The following is a 25,337-nucleotide window of genomic DNA, read 5'->3' on the forward strand; positions in this document are numbered from 1 at the left end:
CCTGATAGGGCAAGAATCTCTATCCGGTCAAGTCAACTTAACCTAAGGAAGTTAGGGAGGCCTTCTTTCCCTATCGATCAACGGACGGGATCTCGGACACCGGAGCTCTCGATGTTCTAGACTCTAGTCACAGAACTCACGATTGGGTTAAAGTAGAAACGTCTACCTCTTGAACATACCATAATAATATTAATCTTCTTAAACATACCATAATAATATATTACTATTCTCGTACAAACTCTTAGTTTGGTCTAAATTTTGGGCATATACCATTTTTCCATTGCTGGTCAATTTGAGCACAACAAAAATAGAAGCCTGTCCTTGGAAAAAAAAAGGAGGCTCGAACTAAGTGGGGGGGTACTATTGTTCAATTTGTGTAAAAAATAGTGGGGAACTTACACGTACCAGTAAGAAGTAGTACATACAGAGCAGGGCTACGATAGGAACAACTTTTTTTTGGGGGGGGGGGGGGGGGGGGTGCGTTTCACTTCCACTTGATAATCTATCTACCCTTCGAAAATCTCTTGCACCATCTCATCAAGCTCCTGTGGAGTGACTCTCGGGGTGGTGGTGGCACGGTTATCCTCCAAGAATTTCGCATAGCCTGAAGTGATCTTCTTGGCGATAGCTTTCCGCAGCCTTGCCCTCAGCTCAGGGTCTGGGACCTTCCACAGCCTTTGGGTGGTGTGCACTTTCTGGAACTCAAACCCGAACTGACGCATAGGGGAGTGACTGTGTTCACTTCCAGAATTTCTCTCTCCAAACTTCACTATTCACCTATCACATCAAATTTTTTACCTTATGTATGGAGTATTAAATGTAGATAAATAAAAAAACTAATTGTATAGTTTTGATGTACACGACGAGACGAATCTTTTGAGCCTAGTTAGATTATAGTAGGACAACAATTATTATAAACAAATGAAAAGTACTACAGTGTACCACAATATCCGATATGACCCTTTTTACCCCTATTTTATTTTACAGATGTAAACACACCCGGTATCTCCCCAAGCGCAGAGGTCTGGGATCATTGTACAGGCATGACAGGACCGGGCCCCAGGACACCTGGAGGTAGCTCTGTATGTAGTCGGCGATCCTGCGATTGAGGACTGCCATGGGGAACTCCAGATCGAACATCGGATGGAGCTGCTGCCACACGAAGTGCGAATTGTTGATCAAGAACAGGAACCCAAGGCTGTCATGCTGGAACGACTGCAACATTGCGACGAGCTTTCCTTCCAGACAGGAGAACATCTCAATGATGAGGCTGGTGAGAGGGGCTTTGTTCTTGATCTCAGGCACGAAGGTGCCATGCCGGGCCGCTTCGTACGCGATGCGGCTCAGCAGCACGTAATTCGTGTCCAGGAGCTTGATGCAGCTGATCACGGAGCGAGTGAGCTCGTGGATGTCCGGTGACAAGCAGGCTGCTGCTGCTCTGCTGGCGTCCATGATGCCATTCCTGATCTCGTCCACCGTGTCCCATATGGCCTTGTCCAGCTTGCCCAGCTGCGATGACAAGAGGTCGCTCATGTCGTCGACCATCCGTGTGGATTCTTGGTAGTAGAGCGAGGAATGGGGCCAGAACTGGATCTCTTCGGAGGCCGTGGAGAGAGCGTCACGCACCTGTATCAGTGCCTGGAGCTTCGTCTGAGTCTCAGCTGCTGCTGCGACAATGTGTTCGCTGCCAGAGCTAGCTACAGTATTATTCAGAGCAACAATGACGTCAACAAAGGGGAGCATCTTCAGGATTGTGGATTCGACAAACCGTGAGAACTCAGAAAGAGCTGGCTGACTGTGACTAGTGCTGTCGTCCTCGCCGCACAATCCGTCGATGTACGCGAAGATGGAGTCCTTGATGTCGCGTAGAGCCAGGATCCAGCTGCGAGTTAGCTGCGGGAGCTGCCGCGAATCGTGGCCAGCGAGGTGAACCCAGGCGGCGTCCATCTCCGAGAGCCACCTCTCGATAAGGGCTTCCACATTCGCGCCGGCGTGGCTACAGAATTCCTCCAGCAGGCCCCTAACATGGCCGAGCTTCTTGGCTCTTGCTTCCTCGTCCAGCTCCGAAGCGCCAGGCGGATGGAAGCCGCAGGAGGAGGAGACGGGAGACGCCCCGGGTGTGTAGGTGGACGAGTGGGTACCTGAGCAGCTGGAGCTGTCGCCGCCGGCGGGGCGCACGGCGGACGATTCACCACCGACCTCCATCCCATCCCTGATCCCTCGGCTCAGGTGGAATTGGAATGGAGAACAATGGATGCATCCAATCCAACAATTATAAAGAACGGAACGCGCCGTTGACCCGACGGCCTTTCGGGGTCGTGTGGCATCGCCTTTCTTCTGTGGCCGTTGAAAAGCCCGGCCCGTGTGGAGCCCATCCACCGACCCGTCTCGCCCGCGTTCATAGGAGGCCTTCTTTCCCTATCGATCAACGGACGGGACCGGACACCCGGGGGCGTAATGCCGACTCCGATAATCACCACGGGTTTAGGTGTCTGTCTGGATGAGTTCTGTAATAATGGGGGAGAGCTTCGTGTCAAGCGGGCCACGCTAATTTACGGTCAACCGTGGCTCTCGTACGGTCGATTTTCCGATAGTTTTTTTTTCTGTTTTTAGAAAAAAATTTGTCGTTTTCTGAGAAAAATAAATTCAGATTTTTTTTATGAGTCAAAAAAATTTTCGGATGAAATTTTGGTGGGTAGAAAAAATTTCAAGAAACAAATTGGACAGATAAAAAAAATTACGAGAAAAATTTTGACTGAGAGAAATTTGTCAAATGGAAGAAAAAAAAAGTACATCCAAAAAAAATTTGTATGAAAAAAAAACTGGATCTGGGCAGGGGGCGGCGCTGGTGGCGAGCGCCGCCGCCCCTGCCGACGCACTGCTCCCCGCGCCGCTCCCCGCCGCGGGTTGGGCCGCCGCCGCCACCGCTTGCTTCCGCCTGCGCTTCTTCGCGCTGCCACCGCTCTTCGCCTCCGAGGCCACCCTGCCGCCGGCTTCCTCCTCGCCCATCTCCGCCTCGAGCTCCTCCTCCTCGCAGCGGGTGGTAGGGGTTGGAGAAGGTCGCCGGGATCCACTCGGGGGAGGGGGGAGTGAAGGGGGAAGGGGAGGGTCGCCGGGATCCACTCGGGAGGGGCGTGGGGGAAGGGGAGGGATCTCGATCCGTCGTGAGGGAATGAGGAGGAAAGGAAGGGGAAAGGTGCGGGGGAAGGGGGAGGAAAAAGAAATCGACTGTTCACCCGCGGGAATTGTCCCAAAAACCGATTGAGAGCCAGACCAATTTAAATACCGAGTCACGGGAAGCTAATTAATTCCGGATCGATTCTTTTTGCGCGAAGCGAGGACGAAAGCGCAAGAGGATTAATTAGTAGGTGTGGTTTACTCAACTTGAAGAGTAGATCTTAGCCGTTATCCCGGGCCGGGTCGTTACAATTACGGTCAACCTTAAACTCAGCATCGCGGTGTCAAGCCAGGCTCTGATCATTTCATGTGTAATAATATAAACTAGGCGTATAGCATGTGCATTTGCGCGGCTAGTATTGAAAATTTCAAAACATGTCGTTGTATCCTTATTTAAATATTATACTATTTTTTACCATACATCACCATATTCATTATCATAAATTATGTCTTATTGTTGGTTAAAACATGTCAAATATGATCTACCTTTAATAACAATTTGATTTATTGAGCTTTAATAATATTATGCATATAATTATTTCTTATTTTGGTTTTATTTTGATTGATTGTTGTTAATTTTAAGTTTTATTAATAGTATATATTTGTAACTGATACATAGCTAAAGTGTATTATATATTTATTTTTTCATAATGGTTTTAATTAGGCACAAAAGTATTTTAGGCTAATTTGTTTATAATGGCAGTGGTGGCTGGTGGGTAATTTTTATTTTTTATTTTTCTCCGATTAATATGAGATTTTCTAGATCTTAAGAGCGAACTTGGAGACTCTATTTGTTGGTCAAATAATAAGATAATAGATAGTTGGGCCTGATGCGGGGCTATTGACAAAAAGCCAGACCAAATGCCCGCTTAGCAAGGGTTGGCAGCCGTTGATGCGACATGAGAGTTGATGCCGAGCTTCTACGTGAGAATTTTAACTGATTCTTGTGAAAGTTAAAAATTATGCAAGTGGGTGATTCTTATATACACCTCCAATAGGAATTTATGTGCACCTCCAATCCTTCCTAGTTCAGATATTTGTACTACTTCTACAATCCTATTTTGAAATAGTATGGAGGTGCAACTAAGGACCAGCCATTTGCATCTCTATCTGGCATGGGCGGACCCAGGGCCCGGCGGCCCGGGCTCCCGAAGCAACAATCACAAGACACTAGCTGTAAAATCTATAATTCATGTGTTCTTCCAGAGCCGAGAACAGACAGCTACCTTGTATTGGCCTAGGCTCCATTCACAATCTGGGTCCGCCACTGCTATCTGGAGTTTCTCTTCTTATTAATACAACGGGCAGCTCTCCTGCCGGTTCCATTTATAAAAAAAGAAAAATGAGTTGATGCCGGCGGCAGATTGGTATCCAGCCTCCAGGAGTTATTTCACAGTACGGACCAGATTTTTTCTATTTGTCCAGAATTGTCTTCAGGGCATGTTTGTTCTCAGCTAAATTTCAGAAATCAGTAGACCAATCCTCCCTATCTAAAAAGGCCACCAGTGACTGTAACAGTTGTATAACATGTTATCCTGGTGACTTCTTTTTTATCTCCCTTTTTTTCAATGAGTCAGCCTTCTCCAATTATGTATTCCCCCCATGCAGAACCGTCCATTTATGTACCTCCCTAGACCTAGTCAATTGCAAGCTACACTTACAAAACTGAAATAACTACGGAATCAAAATATGGTGGCTTTCTACAACTTTCCTTTTTTCCATCTCGCTGGATCATATTTACAAAAGAGAGAGAACAGATACTAATACGAACGAATGTCCCCTCCCACTAGTTTGGTGTCGAGCAATCTGCTGTGTCAGTCTTGATAACTCGGGTATTGTACGAACCGCAGGACCCGCATTTGTGGTACAGCCAATGGAATCGGCATCTCCCTTTCTTCTCACAGTCATTACAAAGTATGTCCTGGACAGGCCATGTAATAAAAATAAATAAGTACTGTACTGGTTTACCCAATGAAAATCAAAGAAAAAAAAAGAACTGGACTACCTGACACCGATCCCGGTATTCCTCAGGAAGCTCTTCAGCAGCCAACAATGCATCAAGCATGCCAAAGTACACCTGTTGCACAGGAAAAATGAATTATGAATCTAACTCGGTATGATCATTAGCAGATTCCATAATCTAGACAATCAGCTCAGACAGCAACCATTATCCTCATGATAATTTAAGATATATTAATAGACTGCGTGAGAAGATTTTACTATCAGAAGTCACACAACAAGACATCATGATGTACTCCTTCTGCTGCATGTAGTCACAGCATGTAATCTAAGAACCACAACAATAACCCATGCTACTCCAAGGCAGATGCAAACCGATTGGCAAGTTTGCCGTACACGAGTATCAAACACAGAGGAATACACTTCACTAAGGGTAAACACAAAATAGCCACAGCTTCATAAGAGTGATGTAGCTTACCGCCATATCTCCCAAGGATTTGCAGCAGATAGGACAAGTGTAGTGGCTACAAGTGTATGCCTGGATTGGCAATTAACTTGTTAAAAATCATTGCTGACAGCCAGATAATACATCACAAAATTACATCACGGTCCAACTAAATGCAACATAAGGCATACCTGAAAGCAAGCTGAATGCATGAAGTGGCCACAAGGGAGGGCCCTGACTGCCGCACTTGATGTAAACAGGAAGTCACAGCAGATTGGACAGTTCGTCTCTAGCCCTTTTTCTCGACATTTGTGCTCAGTTAATTTCATTCCAAGACAGCAATTACATTTCATGCAATGGAAGAAATCAACACCGAGACCTTTCCCAAGACGACATAAGTTACAAAATGGACAGTGGTAAACGGTCCTGGAGAACATTAAAAATGTTAGAAGAGCCATATTGCTTATTTCCAAATCCAGATGTTTATTTTGAAACATGAGGTACAAGATAACAAACCTACGATATAAAAAAACACACTACTTTGAAAGTTAAAAGGTTTCAACTAGTTTGATGGCAGTGGACAATGAACAGGAAAAAAATCTAAATATTTTAAAAACCAACAGGGTAGTGTCGTAAAATCCAAAGAGAATTTGCAAATATAGTCAAGCCAACAGCTAGGTGTGTGGTCTGCAACCCTGCAACACACCTCGGTTTGGGTGTCAGACAAACCTCTCAAGGAATCACAAAGGTGGACACAAGACTACTAGGCTAACAGAGAAATGTTTCTTATATGCGTAACAGAAAGAAAATGGCAAACACAACAGTAACAACAAATCCACCTCTCTTTTCCTTGCTCTCTTCTTTCTCGTAAAACCAATAATTCAACCCTGAAAATTTGAAATGTAGGTAGAGTAGGACACACCACAGATTTGAATTGGATGCAAATATATGTAAGACACATCTTGTTATATAGATTTGAACGGGCGCCTAACCAAACTGGTTAGGTGGCCTCAGTAGCACTCCTCAGGTCCTAATTCGACTCCCGGCGGGAGCGAATTTCAGGCTGAGGTTAAAAGATCCACTCGCTTGCCTACACACCAAAGCACATGAAAAGTGGTCCCAGCCCGCCGGCCCGCTCTCACACGGGCAATGGTACGGGTTATGGCACCCCTGTGTAAGGGTGGGGCAAGGGTTTGGGGGTTCTCTCTACCTGCGTGAGAGGTCTTCTCTTAGCAAATGCTCGGGGGCCGTCATACCCCCCCGCAGGTCGAGGTTTTATATATATATTGGTAATCATTTCAACAGATCCATATCTATTACATATGTCAAAAACAAATAAGAAAACCAATACGGATCCACATTTTTGTTAAAATATGACTAGAATATTAGTTGTTCAATGCCTCATGTTGAGGAATATTACCTTTCATCATCGAAAAATTTGCAGATGTTACAGTAATACTTTGCCATGGATAGCCCGTTGCAAGATGGGGTTTGGCAGATTGGACCAACAGGTTGAATCTTCAGGCACACCATGCACATCATCTCCTGTGTTGCTTTCCTACATATATCAAGTAGAGTTGGTTCATTGTATTTTCTGGAATGTTTTGCAGATGTCTAGCAGAGAGAATGCAGACAGACCCAAGGACAGAAACAAATTTTGCTTTGGGCAGTGTTAAGAGGATGACATGAGAAGTCAAGGCACAAAAAGTTCCAGGCTACACATACTTGCAATCCCATATGGACAAATACAAATCACGCATGCACAGGTACGTGCAGCCATATAGACAATGATGAGCAGCAGACCTGGAGAACATTTTAACTGCAAAATCTCTCTTTCCTACACGTCTCCATTATTTTGATATAGCATGCTGAGCAGTTTCAATTAAGGTTTAAAGGAAATAAATCTGAGAAGTCGAAACACACTACCATTCGGGGTCAACAAGATAAAAACAAGTGCATGTGAACAGGCAATGAAATTTACCTTTCCATCGTATGGTCACTAACTTTATCATGGCAAAATCGGCATGTAAACAGCTTGTTGCAGCATGCAGCAACAAGTTTGCAGTTCCGTTTGTAGTGCTCACAACCATATATTTGCTTCTCCTCATCTCGATATGAAGGAACACATCCAGGTATACTGGCACCATCAGTACACTCTTCTGAATTTGGTTCCGGCAACTTCTGCTGAGCAGCTATCCAGCGGCTGACACGCACAAAATTATGAATATTTATATTTGTAAGAATAAATTCATAGAAACATTCAGATATCAAACCTTGTCATGAGATTTTGGATTAGATATGCCTTCCGCCTTGGGTCAAGTGTGGGATCTCGTGAAACCTTTCGCACCTCAGCCTCAAGTTCACTCTGGTTCATTCGAAATATGTCCTTCCAGCCAGGTTTGAACATCTGGTCATTTTGTTCAAGCTTATCTTGTAAATGACTATCTACAGAGGACAAAGCAAAGCTCAGTCATAACGAAAGTTGTTCGTCAATGGAAAATAAAAGGAACCAAACATAGAACTACTTTCAAACTAATAAGCATAAAGGACATATGTTTTATCAATTTGTTGCTCTAGCACTGTACATCAAATTTCCCAATTCTAAGAACCGAAAGTCTTTCTATGCTCTATGAAACACCCTATGAATAGTCCTTGAAAGGATTTCATTTAATGTATCCTCGGTAAACCATAGTATTATTGCTTGTACCATTGCAGAGAAATATCAATAATTCCAGATTTTTTATTTATTTATGTGCCACAAAGTAAATGGTTTGACCCAACAATTCGAGGTTCATCTAGCCAAACATTGCACCTACAACTTATAAGAAATACAACACTGACCAATTGATGAAAGATTTTCTCTAATAAATAAAACGTCTAGATTGCGGATTATATTGAAAAGAGGGGCACAATTCAAAATGAAAAGTTGTTAGTGGTGGAGGCCAAGGCAAAAAGAAAACAGCTACACAGACCTGGAGTAGAGGATGCCTCTGCTGGAGAATCAGATGATGTTGGAGCTCCCTTCCACCACTCGTTTAGCCATTCCCCAAACATTGTATTCTTAGTTGCTTGCTTCCACGTATCGAGCATTTTGTTCTGCTCTTCTTGAGATAGCGCTGATGTAACCCATGGTAACATAGATTGGAGAACCTCAGCACCTGTTGAACCAATTATACGACCTACAAGCTTATCTTGCTCTTCCACAGAAAAATGTTTATCAAACAATGGCCACAACTCAAGTTCTTCTCTATGGACATGATTAGTCAAGGCAACCCGGATAGACTTGCACATGCCTTGAAGTTTTGTGGTAAGTTCATTATACTTTCTAGCCCAATCAGCCTCATTAGATGAATCGGAACAGTTTCGCTCTACTTCATTAACTTCAGTCTGGGCATGACTCCGGCTATCATATAGATGTGAAAGCTCAAGAAGAACGTTAGATATATCTTCGAATAATTCTTCTTCCTGCTTGTGGTCAAGAGTATATGAATGGCTCACATTGTGCAATGTTTCTCTTGATTCCAATGCCGGGAACACAATTTCATCCTCTGCATTACTGTGAGCCCTGTAAAGACCCCATAACAAACGGAATCTTCCAATGAATTGGCGAAGGGAAGACTCGTCACCATCAATGAGCTTTCCAGATTCAACATCTAGGTATTCTAAATCCTTGCGAATTGCCTTGTGAAATTTGAATATGGTATCAATTGGCCTTGAAATGCCATCTGGACAGGACAATGATGCATCTTTCTCCCACGAAAAGAGGCTTGAATATAATGAAGGAGCAGTAAAATTGTATGATAGGGAGCGAAAGGACTTCGCAGAAGCCAGTGAACGAATACCAAGATTGCTACATTCTACTCTCAACCCAGGAATACAACATGGTTTTTTACTACATGGACTTGCTTCAATGACAGCAGTTTGAGAGTAGTAGCTTCCATTAGTACAAGGAAAAGATTCTGCATCTTTTCCTCGCTTGCCTGGCCTCGAACCATTTTCACTTTGCAGCTGCACAGGAAGACCTGAACTGTTGCGTGAAGCACATGGACAGAATGACCGGCATTTGTCCAGATCATCTATATCATCCAACAGGCATCTCACTGTACCTGATGTTGAGCATAAATATTCTCCTGAGTTGGATTTGTCCCGGGCTTTGCATGCCCAGCCAGAGAAAAGAGTGACCAGTGCAGTTTCCGATGGTGATGCTGTTTCATGTGCATCTTTTTTTAGCAAATATGTAATTCTTGAAGAAATAAAGCTAATAAATGCATAGAGATGTCAGTATAGCATGATTTAAGTAAAAGGATAACCTGCCAAGCACATATTCTGAAGAAAAGAAGATGCCTGCTCATCACTCAGCTTCGACACCAACCATGGTAAAACGCGCTCCAACAATTTCAATGGCATGACACAGAGACTTTTGTATGAAAGTTCCCTTTGCTTTTCAGGAGAGAAAAGCATCCTAGCTTGAGGAAGCACCTAGTTAAGTTAAAAAAAATATGAGGCTTTGACCAATATAACACAGCCAAGCTACCTGAATACTAGGTACTAACCTTGGTTTCTTCATTGCAGAAGTGTTTCTCGATTGTCTCCAGTATTTTATCAGCATGTGAACACAGCTTCGAGTAGAAGTCCACTGCAGTTGATTTGGCTCCTGCTATTTGGATTTGCTGAATTAAACATCTAAAATTATTAAATCGGCGCTCTTCTTCAGCATGCTCCTGCACAAAGGACAGCTCACTGTCGACTGCAGGAAATATGACCTGATCCTCAGTGATACTGCAGATCAGAAAATGAATGGAAGTGAGATTAAAGATAAGGTTCAGTTTAACAACTGGGACATTTTTGTTCAAATGAAAACTGTGCAAAGTGAATTAAGAAAAACTAAGTTATATCGCCTAACAAGCAATTACGAGGCCTAAGGTTGTTAGCTCAGTCGGTCTGGGTGCAACCGGCGGCACCCGCAGGTGGGGGGTTCGAACCCCCACCGGGGCGGATTTCCCCCGCCTGCGGAAAAAAACCCTCCTCACTGTGCTCTTGATGACTTGGGCTGTGTAGTCAGCCTGGGCCCGGCCGGTGGGCAACGGTCCCAAGAACGTGGCACCGGACCCAGTGGGCTGAGTTGTCAACTTGGGCCCGGCCTGTTGGGTAACGGTCCCAGGAACGTGGCACCAGACCCAAGATCAAGAGCCGGGGTTCGGGGGATTTCTCGGCCGGGGTCAACTTGGCCTCTTCTTAATATAATGCCGCAGGGGCGGTCTTTCCCCTGCCCGGTCGAGTTTTTTTTAACAAGCAATTACGAGCACACAAACAATACCTGGTAGCATAAATTCCATAACATGCAGCAAAACAACAATACACAACACTAATGAGCACGCAAGCTGCCCAAACACGAGGAAAATCAGCAAGTCATATGATGCTGCTTGACCAAGCTTTGTGCAGTCACAGATAGCATCAGATGGAAAGATGATATCCTGTCTAGAAAAAAATAAAATAGCTTAAAAATGAACAAAACCATTTGTTCCCGACTCAAGCAAGACAAAATTTATACTAAGCTACACTTTTGTTAATTTTAGGATGATACAATCCTATTCCATGGTGGTAATAAACGATTTGGCCATCGTTTTGCTGTTATCAAAATTGTTGTGGGGCCTATTTAGTTAGGAAAAAGCTGTAAAAGAGGAGCTGACGACAAAGTAAGATGAAACTGCAATTTAGAAAACGCCACAACACAAACACAGGGACAGGCCACCTAGTGTTGTTGCACCCAACAGAAAATGTCAAGAAAGGTAAATGTGTCGCTGACACAAAGAAAAGCCAACAGTTTAAAATTGACCAATGAATGGCATTACTTTTAACTAAACAAAAACATGGTAGAAAAAGAGAAAGGTGAGAAAAACATTTCAGTGAAGGACCATTTTACCATGGCGACAACATTTACATCAGTGAAGGTCCAATTCTACACACCTGTGGTAGATGCATACATCTGCAATGAACTGAAGTCTCTCATTGAAGGCTGATATATCAGACAAATCCCCAGACTGCTGCACTCTTCTTGTCTCCTCTGCTATATCATGCAAGTCCTTACGAATAGCATTGTGCCAATGCAAAATATCATCTATAGGATGCCTGTGAATCTGTCCATCATTAGACTCTGCACAGTTTCTACTCCCAAGTTTGGAATCTTGACGTGAACAGATATGTTTCTCCCCTTGGTCTGGGACATCCTCAGCACTATTATCATCAGCAGGACTCTCTGCCACTTCTATTTTTGTTTTCCCTTCGATCCATGTGAATACAACCTTCACAAGTTTTAACATTAAACTTTTAACAGGATATAAAAAAGCAAGGTATTGTCATATTGAAAGAAAATATAAGATGTGCGCTCATGGAAACCTGCTGAAGAAGTTTCTCATCAGGAACTACTTTACATAAGCAGTTACGGATATCTTGGTGCTCATCAGGGGAAACAGAAGTTGACAGCCATGGGAGGAAATCTGCCATCATGTTTACAGGAATGTTGCACAAGAACTGCCAAACTAAATCAGCTTGCTCTTCACATGAAAATTTCTTTGTAAGCAACGGGAAGACCTGAAACAGATTTAAATGATCCTTGATCAGACGCCAATAAAAATTCATTACAGCACAGCAGTATGTTCATTAAGTGCTAATTAGATCTGTTTGGTAACAACCAGGTGGAGGGATGGAAGTTTGAAGATATCGTATGGGCCATGGGATATTGGTTTTTAACCCCAAGACCTTATCAGGAAAAAGGGATGGAAAACTATAGAAAATTGATTTTTAGTCACAATACATGCTAAAATGAGTCCCCGATGAAAGGTAGATATGACCGATTACCGATCCCCGCAAGTTTAAAATGGTGGGAGCTGGACCCTCAAATTCTCACATCCCACCTGAACTCGCATGCCACCAAACAAACAAAGACTACCACTTCTACATCAATAAATTCTCATTCCATCGGTCTATCCAATCAATTGCCTCCAATAAAAAAGTTTGTGAAATGCAGGCACCGTAGTGGAGGCATGATCCATCAAAACAGCAAAAAAGAAAAATTTTGTCCCAGTACTAAAGAATAGAAAACCAAGTCTCCACTTCTTTGCCTAGATAGCTCAAAAAAAACTTTAATACAAGATAAACAGCTTGTATACCATAATGAGATAAGACTCTTTCTCTTTCTTTCTTTTTTGAAAAAATGTGGCATAAGAGCAAGAGAGCAAAAATTTACAATGTAAAAGAATAACACTCTATACTCTAATATATATAGGATAGCAAAGTATGCCATTATTTAACCTTGACCTTCCTATACACTCCCTCCATCCTGAAATGTAGGGTGTCCTGGGTTTTTGTAGACAGATTATAGAGGTAGAGAAAAGACGCATGTACCCCTCATTAGTGCATTGTTCAGTTAAATCAATTGCTTAATTTTCAGTGCCCGCACCAAAACCAAGGAGATTAGCATGCCTTTTTTACTCCCCTGGCCCATCGCAATTGATTTTTTTTACAAAATTAGCACCAAAACCAAGAAGATTAGCATGCCTTTTTTCCAAAGGACTCTAGGATGCCTTACATTTGGGAACAAATTTTAAACCCTCCAATGCCTTACATTTCAGGACGGAGGGAGTAGTATAAATTACAATAGCCAACTGCACCGCCAATGACATCCCAATTTCTCTAACTAGGATGCAGAACTTAGTTGCATTTCTGATCACAATGCAGTGCAGTTCAAATGCCAAGTTGCCAATATGACAGTCAAAACAAAGTAGCCTTAACAGGAAGTAGTATTTTTTGAAGTACAAGAAGCAGACTAGATATTATTCATTGGAAACGCTACCGAGAACTATCACAACACCATTACAAGTAGAACACTTTCGCTGTGCAAATTAACCTAGATATACTGCTATTCATGCTACCGTTAGGTAGGAACTTGGAACTAGAAATGAAAGCTTACTTTCAGTCATCATCTTATCTGCGATTCTACGCTGATATATATTTTGCAATGGGAACAATAAAAGAAATTATTAAATGCTTCATGCATCGAAGAGGGCACATATATGTAAATGTCATTGTTTCTGTTCTTAAGGCGGTAAGGCGAGGCATGTTGTGTCGTGTTATGGTAGGCCGTGTGTATCAGAGAGAAGGAGGCGCAGCAGTGGCTGAGTTGTGTACACGAGCATGCACGCGGGGCTTGCTGCATGGACGTTCGCCAGCGTCCTAGATTCTAGGATCTTATCAACTGAGAGTCCCAGTTTGTTAGGCCAGATAATTAAAGGTTGTTAGGATATTTGTGGATATTTATATAAGAACCAAACATCGAGTAATGAGAAAGCTAGCCAGAGATTGAGTTATCTCTCTCGCTCTTTGGCGAACCCTCACACTAGCCTCCTTCCTCCTCGCCACCGGCCGCCAGGACGGCATCGAGAACTCGCCCTCGGCGGGACCCCAAGCCACGCCCACCGACTAGCCACTCGTACTTCCTCCGCAGCGCTGGTAGCCACAACATGTCGACCCAGGGCAATGCCTTACCAGGATGATAAACAGCACTACAGCAGCAGGGAGGAGGAAAAAGAAAGAAAAAGGAGAAAGTAGAAAGGGAGAAGGGGATTGACCCAGACATCTGGGTCCTCCCCTCCTGCAGATATCCCCTCCCAGCCACAAGGTGGATGCAGCTCCTCTCCCAGATTGTGTGCACCACTCTCTCCGCTTCCCTCTCTCGCAACACCTAATTCCTCGCTCCCCTCCGCATCTTTCTCTTTTCATGCTCCTCTAGCACCCCACTCCTCCCTCTCACACTTCCCTGCCCCCTCAGATCGAAAACCTTTTGACACCTGCCACTGCAGCTGACCGCAGGGAGTGCTATGCCGACCACCAGCGCTGGATCTGCCAGAGATGAGGCATGTGCTGCCTGCTTAGCCTTGCTAGCTGGTTTTCCACTAGCTCTTCCTCTCTTTTCAATCCCTCCATCCCTCCCCCTCTCACTAATTTTGGCAAGGCGATTGGAACACCCAGGACCCTGAGAGTGCATTGTCACTTAGGTGACACCCATCAATGATCTTAAATGGAGAACTGATGCAAAATTACCAAACAATTTAGATGGAGAGAAGGTTGCCAGCTTGATTTGTCATAAACTATTTTTGTATAACTCCAGTGAAAGAGATTGTGGCCATTCAAATTTTGTTTAAAGAAATAAGATACTTTGCAGCCTACAATAAGATATTTTTTCCACCTAGGAAACTGCAACCAAATAGAGACAATAAAACTCTTAATGAAATGCCAGATAAGTGCATAAGCCACACATATACAACTAATTTTCAATTATAGCAAGGATATGCTATGCTTAACAAAATCCGCTGATTATAGAAACTAAATTTGTGCAACCAAACTATGTTATTTATCCAGCATGGCATGCCATGATTAATGTGATAAATGAGATTCAAAAGGGGGTATATGGTACTGCCTACCAACCTGTTCTTCTTCCTTGGACATATGTTGGCTGAGACACGTTTGTATTGCTCCTGTACATGATGCAAGCTCCCTACGGAGACCATCATCATTCTGTATGTCCAATTGTAGGAGAGCAAATAACTGGCTGAAAAGATCGCTTTCCCCTTTATGTTCTAAGGAGTAAGTCCCTGCAACATTCTTGACTCGGATATCAAGTGCTGGAAAGATAACCTGCAATTCCAAAGGAATGAAACATATAGGCATGTTTTTAATGAACATATCTATTATATAATCAATTTCTAAACCATTGACATCATTTTAGAAAGATAGACAGCGATAACGTTCAAGCATTAAAAAAACAGTCAGGCAGTTACAAAACGACAACCAGCCCCCTTTTTTGCGTTTCAAACATATACTTTTGGCGGCATTTTAGGAAAAGCTGGAGATCAGAGTACGTGTCCTTTTAAGCTAGACTCCTTGTAACAAAAAAAAGGAGATAATAAAGTTTGCTTTCATTCTATGGGTTGCAAAATCCATTATTCACTGATTCTAACTGGTCACAACTATAAGAGGCTTACCAGATTCAATCTGACTAATGTGAACATTATTGCGCTAGAACCACAGTGAAGAGATGGAAGTGCTACCCTAGAAACTAGGCAGACAAGGCCATGAATCAAAATTTCCACGGCAGTTTCAATTGAACAGAGGTATTTCCCGTCATGTTTCGTTCAACTCAGACTACATCTCCTTCTGTTAACATCGGAAGGACATAAAAGTGAAAAAAATTGTTTGTACTCGCATGGCTAATTAACCCAAAACACATCCCATACTGTCCACCATACCATCAAGGGAACATCAAACGCTAACTCGCTGGGAAATTTCAACACCACCGTATGAACATAACCCAATTTCAGATCCTACAATGCTCCCCCGATTCAATCCCCATCGCACCAGGTACATCCAAACAAAGGCAACAATTCCGCAACCCTAAACCCAATATCACCGAAATTCTCACATCCATGCCCACCCCAAACCACGCGCATCCATGCCCAAATCCACCACAGTTCAAGTCCCCCACCAGGCCACCACCCAACATGAAGCAACAGGGAAAAATGGACGAAAACACAGAAACGGAGCCCAGCACGGGGGCAGCCAGCATCCGTACCGCGTCCTCGGCGTCGCAGTGGTGCTTGTAGATGTTGAAGAAGAAGCGGCAGCGCTCGGCGAGCGCCGCCACGTCGCCGGAGCGCTCCGTTGCGAGGCGCACGGCGGCGCCGTGCAGCGCCTCGAGCTCCGCGCGGATCGCCTTGTGGAAGTAGAGGAATATCAGCACGGGCGTCTCGGCTGCCGAGGTCCCCGCCTCCGCCGGCGTCGGGGACGGGGACCGCGGCATCACCGCGGCGAGCGTCCCCTCGCCGCCGGGCATGGGCGTCGGCGTCGCCATCCCTCTGCGGGCGCCGTAGCCGTCTCCTCCTCCTCCGTGGGCGCGGACGGCGACTCCGCCACGGCTCTCCCCCGCAGCCCACGACCCCCTAGGGTGTTCGCGACTTGGCGTTGCCTGCCGCCTGGCTTCCTCGGCTGGCTTCGGCCCTCTCGCCCCTCAGCCTGTGGAAGAGGGAGGTGGAGTGGATTTGGCTTGGCGTCGCGTTGGCTTCTCTTTCCGGGGTCTCTTTCGCTCGGAGTTCCCTTAAATCTTTTTTATTTTTATTTATATCCCTCCCCTGTCCTCCGTGTGGTTATTTTTCCGCCAAGGATTACTGTTCTCGGTTTGAACTTTGAGGCGTTCGGTTAGGTCAAGAGGGTTATAAAGCTTCCAGAATAGAATATACACGGAAGCACCGAGGAGCACAAAAACAAAAACCATCTCGAAAAAGCTACTGACGATTTTATGCTACTCGTCCCAATGAAAGGAACACCAGGCTACCTCCATCAACAGTCAAAACAAACACATATATGAAGTAGGGTGATGGCTATAGAAAAGGCGCAATAGATATACATATACGCAAAAGCATTTGCACGTAAATGAAATTTCTCGACATGGAGAATGAACGATTGGCAAAAAGATGATGCGGTGTTTGTAGAATATATTTATGTAATTCATGTCTCAATAATCTGCCACTAAGTTAGACATGCCACTTTAGTGTCTGGATGAATCATTTGTCGAACGAAGTTGATGAATTTCATGTAAAAAGTATGTTAGTAGCGTGGGTTATGATGCAATCTTCTTCATGATGTGTCATGTATATCATCCATGCAATGATTCCATCAAAATGCTAGGATATCTCTTTTGCACATATTTTCGAAACAGTTTCCAGAAAATGCGTAATTGCGTAAGTTAGTGTTCGGTAAGAGTTAGGTTTTAAGAAAACTCAAATATATCAAATGATTGCGTAAAAATGGTAGGATTTCTCCTCGCGCATGTATTTCGGACCGTTTCAAGAAGATGTGCAAGTTAGTGCTTTGCTAGGACTAGGAGTCTTGTTGTAAAAGAAATTACATTTCAAAGAACTCACGTATATCAATCCATGCAAAAATATTCCGTAAAAATAGCAGGGTCTCTTGTTTTGCATGCATTTCAAGCGCTTTCAAGAAGTTGTGTAGGTTAGTCCTCCTAAAAAGCTTGCTAAGAGCCGGATAATCAAAAAAAATAATTTAAGAGAATTGGCATATATATCAAATTATCAACCTACAGAAAAAGTGATTCCATAAAAATGGTAGGGTTTCTCCTTTTTGCATGTACTATTTCAAAGCAGTTTTGAGAAGATATACATAAGGTAGTGCTCCAAAATTTTGCTTGGAGTCTTGTTGTAATAGAAATTACATTTAAAAGAACTCACGTATAACAATCTAGGCAAAAATATTCTATAGTAAGGGTAAGGTTTCTCCTTTCGTATGCATTTCAGAGCAGTTTAGAAGTTAATCGTCGGAAAAAGCTTTCTAAGAGTCAGCTTTCAAATAAAATAATTGTAAGAGAGTTCAAGTAGATCAATCCACTCACAGAGATTCTTTAAAATGGTAGGATTATATTTCTCCTTTTTGCATGCATTTCAGAGCCGTTTTAAGAATATACAATAAGGTAGTTTCCAGCAAAAAAAAATTGCTAGGAGTCTCGTTATTGTTATATTGTACATTAAATTTAGAAGAATTTACATACAACAATCCACACAAAAGGTTCTGCAAACTTCCCTTTGCGATTTCAAGAAGATGCGTACTTAGAAATTATGATTTTTATTTGTTAGCACAATTAATAAAAAAAGGATTCTTAGAGCAATCCCTATTTTTCCAAAGAAGACATGAGTGCTTTTTTTTGCAGTACATGCCATACACTTGCGGATGCAATGCAAACTATACCTAGGTCTAAACAAGATTTAAGGCCCCTCGTGTAATGTTTGTACCTAGTACCTACTTCGCCACAAAAAAAAAACTTGCGCGCGTGTATTATTATTCCTACCCTAAATTTTAATGCCAAGAAAATGTGAGTGACAAAGTGAAGATGCTTGTTTACTCAGTCACGAAATTTGGGGCAACAAAATGGATACCGTGTGCCTTCTTCGTAACTACCCACTTTCTCCCACACGAGACACTGACAGCTGCCCATCTTTTTGCTCAACCAAACACAAAACTTCCCTATCTGTAGAGGACAAGACACCTAAGCACATCTCTAGAAACCCAACCAAGCAAGAGACAGCCACGCAATCCGGCATTGAAACATGTAACGAACATGGCACCATTTATGCCATTTCGAGTGATTTTGGTGATCAAATGACAACACAATACTTGGACTAATATAATTGTTAAGATGATCATTCTCAGGCGTTCAAGTGATGACAAAGAGAAAGAGAAGATAGGCGTAGCAAGGCCCGAAGGACCACCCCTACGGGGTTCCGCTACGCGGTTAGCGGATGGGGGTCGAGGGGGAGCCGCCCCTCGCAGGTCTCAGGGCAGCGCCCTGAAAGCTCTTCGGATCAGGAGCACCGGAAGAACCGATGCCTAAGCATCGGTGCATCCGACGCTTGTCGGAAGAACCGGCGCTATGAAGTTTGGTGCAGAAGAGAATCTAAGTCAAGTCAACCTATAGGCACCGGTTGAACCGACGGGTCAAAAAGGTGGCATCGGTGCATTGGGCGTCCAATGTTCCAGAGACAATGTCAAGACCCCAGGAGAAGATTCTTCAGCACCGGTTGAACCGGTGAGGCATCGGTGCATACCATCGGTGTAATGACATCAGCTGTCAGGAGAAGATTCTTAAGCACCGGATGAACCGGTGATGCATCGGTACAAAGCATCGGTTCAACCGGTGGTCTCTGCGTCAGCTGTCAGGACTTCAACGGCTGCTTCGGGTTATGAGTGACCGGATGAACCGACGCTACCCCGCCAAGAGGCATCGGTTCTTCCGGTGATACGCAGATTTTCAGCTGACCGTTGGAGCAACGGCTACAAGACTTGGTGGCCTATATATACGCCTCACCCCGGCCATTTGAAGATTGCTGGAGTTGCTGGACATCCCACACACACCCAAGAACGTCTCCAAGCCATACAAAAGTATCAAGATCATATCCTTAGCCCTTAGCACACTTTGAGAGTGTTGTGTAAAGAATTAGCTCTTAGTGAGTGAGATTGCAAGGCCTTGAGCCTTTGTGCTGTGGTTCTCTAGTGAACCAAAACAAGAGCTTGGTGCGCCGGCACCTTGGAGCTTTGAAGCTCGCCAGCAACGTCATCGACCCTCCGACTTGGTGTGGAGAGACGACGACATCTTTGTGCGGGGGACGTGGAGACCCCCATCCTTTGTGGAGAAGCTCCTTAGTGGAACCCGGGGGCAAGGTGACCGTGATTGTGTTCACGGAAGAGACTTGGTGGCCGAGTAGCAATACTCTTAGTGAGTGCTACAACAACGTGGATGTAGGTGTGCCTTTGTGGCTAACCGAACCACGGGATAAACACTCGCGTCAAGAGTTTGCTATCTCCTATCCCTCTCTTTAAGCTTCCGCATTTCATACTAGCAATTTGTGTGCCTTTACTTTCATAGAATAGTTTCTTGATAGGAAAGGCTATAGGTTATTAAACTCTTTTGGGATAGAGGTTTCACACTAGAACAACCTAGTTGCACATCTAGATAGCATTTTTTAGTTTAAGTTTTGTGCAAACTAGTTGGAGCCATAGGTCTAAGTTTTTATTAGTGCCTAATTCACCCCCTCCCCCTCTTAGGCTAGAGCACCTAGTCACTTTCAAAACAAAAGCAAAGCACAAAGAAACACTTGCGACACCTTATCTCTAGGTAGCTAATGGGATGTGTCGATGCATATCTCGCTGGTGCTTAAACGAACTGGATATATTATCTGTAATATATATACTTCATTTTGACTACCACGCTAAGAACAGCAAGAGTATAATATGATATAGGTTGGCCAAGGAGGATATTTATATATAAAACCAGGCGTAGTTGAGCCTATGATGAAAAGGAGCCTTTGGGGTCAAACCCCATTTGAGCCAGTGCTAAAACGTCCATTAGATTCAGGTAAAGCCAGATCTAATTTAAGCCGCCAAATCTGACCCAAATCATCAGATGAAAATTAGCATGCAGAAGATTGTTGTTGTAGCAACGAATAAAATACAGAACATCCACGGTCTCTCTGTCAACCTAATTCTGTCTACCGAACCTTAATTATCATCATTCATCAGCTCCCTCTTTCAGGAGAAGCGCGCCTTATCGTCCACTTCACCGACCCATTTTCGGTTTGGAGATTAAGCAATGCAAGCCAGCATTTCCCTGCAGTACAAATCTTGCCAAGAATGAAAAAGAGACCGGAGGAGATATCAGATGAGGAGACAGCGTTGGATGGAATGCGGTTGCGGCCTCCACGGACGTCCCAAAAGGCGCATCGAGAGAGCAATAATACAGAGAGTATCATCAACGCTCGCCGGAATGTGGGCGGCGGCTGCCCTGCGGCGTGCGCCACCGGTGACTCCCTCATGCATGTTTTAGTCATAGGCGATGTTAAAATTGGCTCATGTGAATTCTTAACTGTTCGTTTCATGTGTTCTTGTGCTAATGCAAGTATATATTATTTACTTTAATTATTACAAGGGCAAAGAGAATATGATCTTTTTTAGACACAGATAGATTCGGTACTACGACCCAACTAACAGCATACTTGACACAAGACCAAGAAGATTAAGCGATTTTAGGATTGGCTCCCTGTAACGTTCCGCTTCTCCGAGGCCAAGTCCGCTTACATCTGGCAGTTTTTTACGACATAGACTGCCCTCACAGACCAACGCATATTTTTTCTACACACTTTATCCTCACTCGGGCACACTAGGCTAAGCATGCTTAAAACTCAGGGTTCTTTCGAGCCAGCGCAACTGCAATACATGTGCCTGTCGGTCATCCATCCCGAAAATTGTTCCAGGTCAAGCATGTTTAACCTCAAAGTTTTTTTCGAGATCAGTTCCCGAAAAAGAAGTTGCAACTTGTTAGCATAAATATCTTATAAAACGATGAACCGAGATGTCACACTCACATGGCTTGTTTGGCTAGCATTGACACCGTCTTAGGGCCTCTTCGTTTACCTGGAACTGGAGCCTGGAATGGCAGGTTTATTTATAGTGGCAGTGATCAACTGGATTAGTTCCTACCCTCAATCCACCCTAAACGAATGAGGTCTTAATTGGATTCGATAAATTCAATCCTCCTGTTACAGAGCATTTTAGGCACGTAATAAAAAAAAATCTGAAGAGCTGGTTCGGGCCGCGTGGCACGACAGAAGGTAGTAGGATCCGAGTGTGCGCCGACGAGCCGATCTTGCTGCCGGATATGTCCAGGAAGTGGGAGTCAGTTCACATTTGCTAGTCAAAACAAAAGGGTAACCTCTCCATCCAGCAATGCATCATACGGCCGCCGATAACATCCCGTCTTTCTGCTGCTTGTTTTTGTCAACCGTACCATAATCTAAGGACTAAGGCACAAACAGTTTGGACTATAATGCTTCGCCACCCACCAACGGCCACGTCATCTCGACATGTATACCATTGTATTAGTTCCAGCAAATTCTTGGTATTCTGCGTGCAGGACTGCGTGGCTGGCTCTCCGTCGATGGTTTGACTTTCTGAAACCTGAAACCAAACGAAGGAAAAAAAAAACTGAAAAAAGGTGAACCATTGTAATGTCATGGTCATGGTCACGGCCACGGCCAGACATGAGACAGAGCTGCAAAATCTAATCCAACGATCGACAAGTCATGCATAGCAAAGGGTTTAAAAATTGAAGATGTTCAGGAAGGCCCAGCCGCTCAGCGTCATTTTGTCGCGTCCATGCGTGCGGCCGCGTCTTCTTAAATAAATCGCCGATTAGGGGCGGTCTGTTTCATGGTGACTCATGCCGTTGCTAGCTGACAAGCAGAACGGGTATTACCACTCCAATAACCCCAGAACAAAGTAACGTTTTGCAGTCCCTGAGGTGATGATCGCGTAGATTATTATTAGAAGTTCGAACGCAACCTTTACACCTGTAAATGTTAGGTGCACCGATTTCCCGTACAAAAAATGCCACAGCTGCCAATTAGCTTGTCCAATATGTATAATGCTGCTTTCAAGATTTAACGAACGTTTAGGAAGTCTGATTTTTTTTCTTTTTCAAACACGACTCTATAATATAGTGTAAAAAAACTGTGCTCTTTTATAATAGTGTATGTCTAGCCTAGAAGCAATATTATTGCGCATAAGCACTTCTAGAAATTTTGTGATAACTTTTAAAAAAAGGATATCCCTGAATATATCCTGTATATCATGTCCAGAAATTTTGGATTGGATTGAATTTTGCGCATAGCACTTCTAGAAATTTTGTTTTGGATTGAATGTTAGCCGGCCTTTAGCGTAAAAGGGCCTCTAGCTGACTTGGTTCGTGTAAGAGCCCAGAATTCAGAATTCAAATTGGAAGCTAAATGGAGATTAATTTTGGCAAGACCGGTCCGACCGGTCTTGAGGACTGGTCCGACCGGTGCTTCGTCTCTGGTGACCGTTTTCGCATCACAGGCTGCCGCGTGGCAAACATCGGCGCCGGCGGCGGAAGCGGCGGTGCCCCCCCCCCCCTTTTCCGGCTGCCTCCGGTGTCCTGGACGTCCTAATCCATTCCCGCAGCTTGAGCTCTACCTCTTCTACTCTCTTGTTCATCATATTCTCCTCTGTTTCACCATAGCTAGGGTTTGAGTGAGTTCACGATTTCCAGTCGAATCCGCGAGCTCCTCTCCATGGATCCCAAATCCCTCGCACCCGAAGCTCATCCACTTCCCTAGCTTTCCCCTCGACCCCTCCTTCGTGAGCCCCATCTCCTGAGCCGCCGGGAATCGCCGATTTTCCGGCCGCCGACCACCAGTGCGCCCAAAATCCACCTCATCGTCAAACTCCATCGTCCGGCCATCATTTTCTTCGCCCAACTGCTCAAATCGTCTCTAGGTGATGCACTGAAGCTCATGCTCTCCTCGTTCCTTCGCGTTCGTTGAGTTTCCGTGCATGTTTCCGACCATGCTGCCAAGGCCGCGCGCTGCTGGCCATGTTCAGCCACTTCTGGTCGAGTATAGCACCTATAGCCATGTGTCCCTGGTTACTTAGATCGTATAGAGCCATCTCTCGCCGCCGGACAGCCTCACCGCCGGCTCCGGCATTGGCCGAGTTCGGCCTGCTCGGCCGGTCTGACCGGAGTGGCTACCGGTCTGACCGGTCATAAGCAGTCTGACCGCTTGAATGAGCCGGTCGTCCGACCGGTCCAACAGGGTTGACTGCTGCAATTTGTGTAGATGATTATTAGTTGCTCTCGGGTGATACTGATTTGATAATTAGAGGTTTTGCATGTGTTTCTCATGTCATATGCATTCATGTAGAACCCGCAACCGAAGAAGTCGTGTACGAGGCGATTGCGGAACCGCAGGAGCAATCGGAGCAAGCCCAACAAGAGGTCAGCAAGAACCCGGCCCAGGGCCCAGTCGATCCTAGTGCAGAACAGCAGCCCGAAGGCAAGCCCCGGAGCATAACCTATTATTTTAACTTGTGCAATGTTATCTATTTATTGATTATGCATTAAGTTTTTAGGCGTCGAATGAAAACCCTAGTTGCATGATCTTTAGGTTCCATTGGTCGAAATACTAGAATGTGTAGATCGTTAGCGCTGCTACTGTAACAACCCAAATTTCAAATATAAATAAAACCAAGATAAATAAATAAATCAATGTTTGATTTCATTTTTATTTGGTTCTTCTCATATTTTTGTGCATAAAAGTCCTTTTGTGAAAAAGAAATAATAGTAAAAAGATGAGTAACACCATGCTAAAAGAACTAGGTTAATCTTGCCAAGCTTCTAAATGTGTTTAAATAAATTTTGTTTGAATTTAAACTCTAGTTTGAATCCCTGAAATTCAATCAAAACAAAAAAGGAAGAAAACCACCTCGACTTGGGCCGAATCCCAGCCGGCCCAGTTCCCCTCCCCTTCCCTCTTCTCCCTCCTGGGCCGGTCCAACCCGCCGCCGTGGCCCACAACAGCCCGGCCGCCTCCTCCTCCCCGAGTCGCCGACGCGCCAGGCCCGCACATCAGCAGCGTCGTCTTCCTCCTCCCGCGCCGCGCGTCGCTGCGGCCGCGCCGCCCGCATGTGCCAACGCCGCCACTGCTCCTCCGCGCCCCGTCATCCACCAGCACAGCACGCCCGCCTCCTCCACCCTGTGCTCTGCCGCCTCGGTCTCCTCCTGCTCCCCTATGCAATGGTGGATTCCACTAGCACCACGTCGTCTTCCTCCCGCGCCGCCCGGGCCAAGGTCGCGCGCTGGACAAGCGCATTCAAGGCCGGGAGGAGCCCCAGCGCTGCACGCCGCCCGCGCGCTGCTCCTCCATGACCAGCTCAGGGCTGCCTCTTTTCCTCCTCCTTTACTCCTCTCTGTTCCCAGTCTTGTGGCGCTCGCCGCCGGGCCCCACCATGGCCACCTCTCCCCTCTCCTCAGTGCGATAGGCCGCTCCTATCTGCACCGCAACACGCGCCACTCACCACTTCCTTCCTCCGTGGCATCTTCCCCCTTTCCTCCCTCCTTCTCAGCTTAGCCCTGCCACCACCTTCTTTCTCGGAGCCGGCGAGCCCCGGCGAGCCGCGTCGAGAGCTTGGGCGGCCTCTGCTTCCCAAAAGCTGTCGCTCGCGACTCGCAGGACCCCTCCATCCTCCGTGCGAGCCACCCCTCCTTCTTCCCGAGCCCCTGCCACTTCTCACCGCCGCCCGCCATAAGCGCCACCGTCCACCGCCCACTCCGGGCGCCCTC

General features: G+C 45.0%; 2 protein-coding genes across 2 annotated transcripts; both read right to left on the reverse strand.

Moving 5' to 3' along the window:
• Nucleotides 1-506: 506 nt before the first annotated feature.
• Nucleotides 507-2,205, reverse strand: LOC120674917. The gene is made up of 2 exons (XM_039956015.1): nucleotides 1,000-2,205; nucleotides 507-713 (listed from the first exon to the last, which is right to left on the reverse strand). The coding sequence occupies exons 1-2, from the start codon at nucleotides 2,203-2,205 to the stop codon at nucleotides 507-509; spliced, it is 1,413 nt and encodes a 470-aa protein (XP_039811949.1).
• A 2,195-nt stretch (nucleotides 2,206-4,400) lies between these two features.
• LOC120675296 (zinc finger protein BRUTUS-like) lies at nucleotides 4,401-16,722 on the reverse strand. Its single transcript, XM_039956435.1, has 14 exons — nucleotides 16,209-16,722; nucleotides 15,065-15,274; nucleotides 11,978-12,172; nucleotides 11,549-11,883; nucleotides 10,135-10,360; nucleotides 9,892-10,060; nucleotides 8,554-9,786; nucleotides 7,855-8,026; nucleotides 7,563-7,784; nucleotides 7,002-7,139; nucleotides 5,773-6,007; nucleotides 5,615-5,674; nucleotides 5,183-5,254; nucleotides 4,401-5,098 (listed from the first exon to the last, which is right to left on the reverse strand). Exons 1-14 carry the CDS (start codon nucleotides 16,485-16,487, stop codon nucleotides 4,964-4,966), a joined length of 3,681 nt encoding a protein of 1,226 aa, XP_039812369.1. The 5' UTR covers nucleotides 16,488-16,722; the 3' UTR covers nucleotides 4,401-4,963.
• Nucleotides 16,723-25,337: the final 8,615 nt, after the last annotated feature.

The sequence above is a fragment of the Panicum virgatum genome, chromosome 5N, assembly GCF_016808335.1.
Source record: "Panicum virgatum strain AP13 chromosome 5N, P.virgatum_v5, whole genome shotgun sequence".
Classification (NCBI taxonomy): Eukaryota; Viridiplantae; Streptophyta; class Magnoliopsida; order Poales; family Poaceae; genus Panicum; species Panicum virgatum.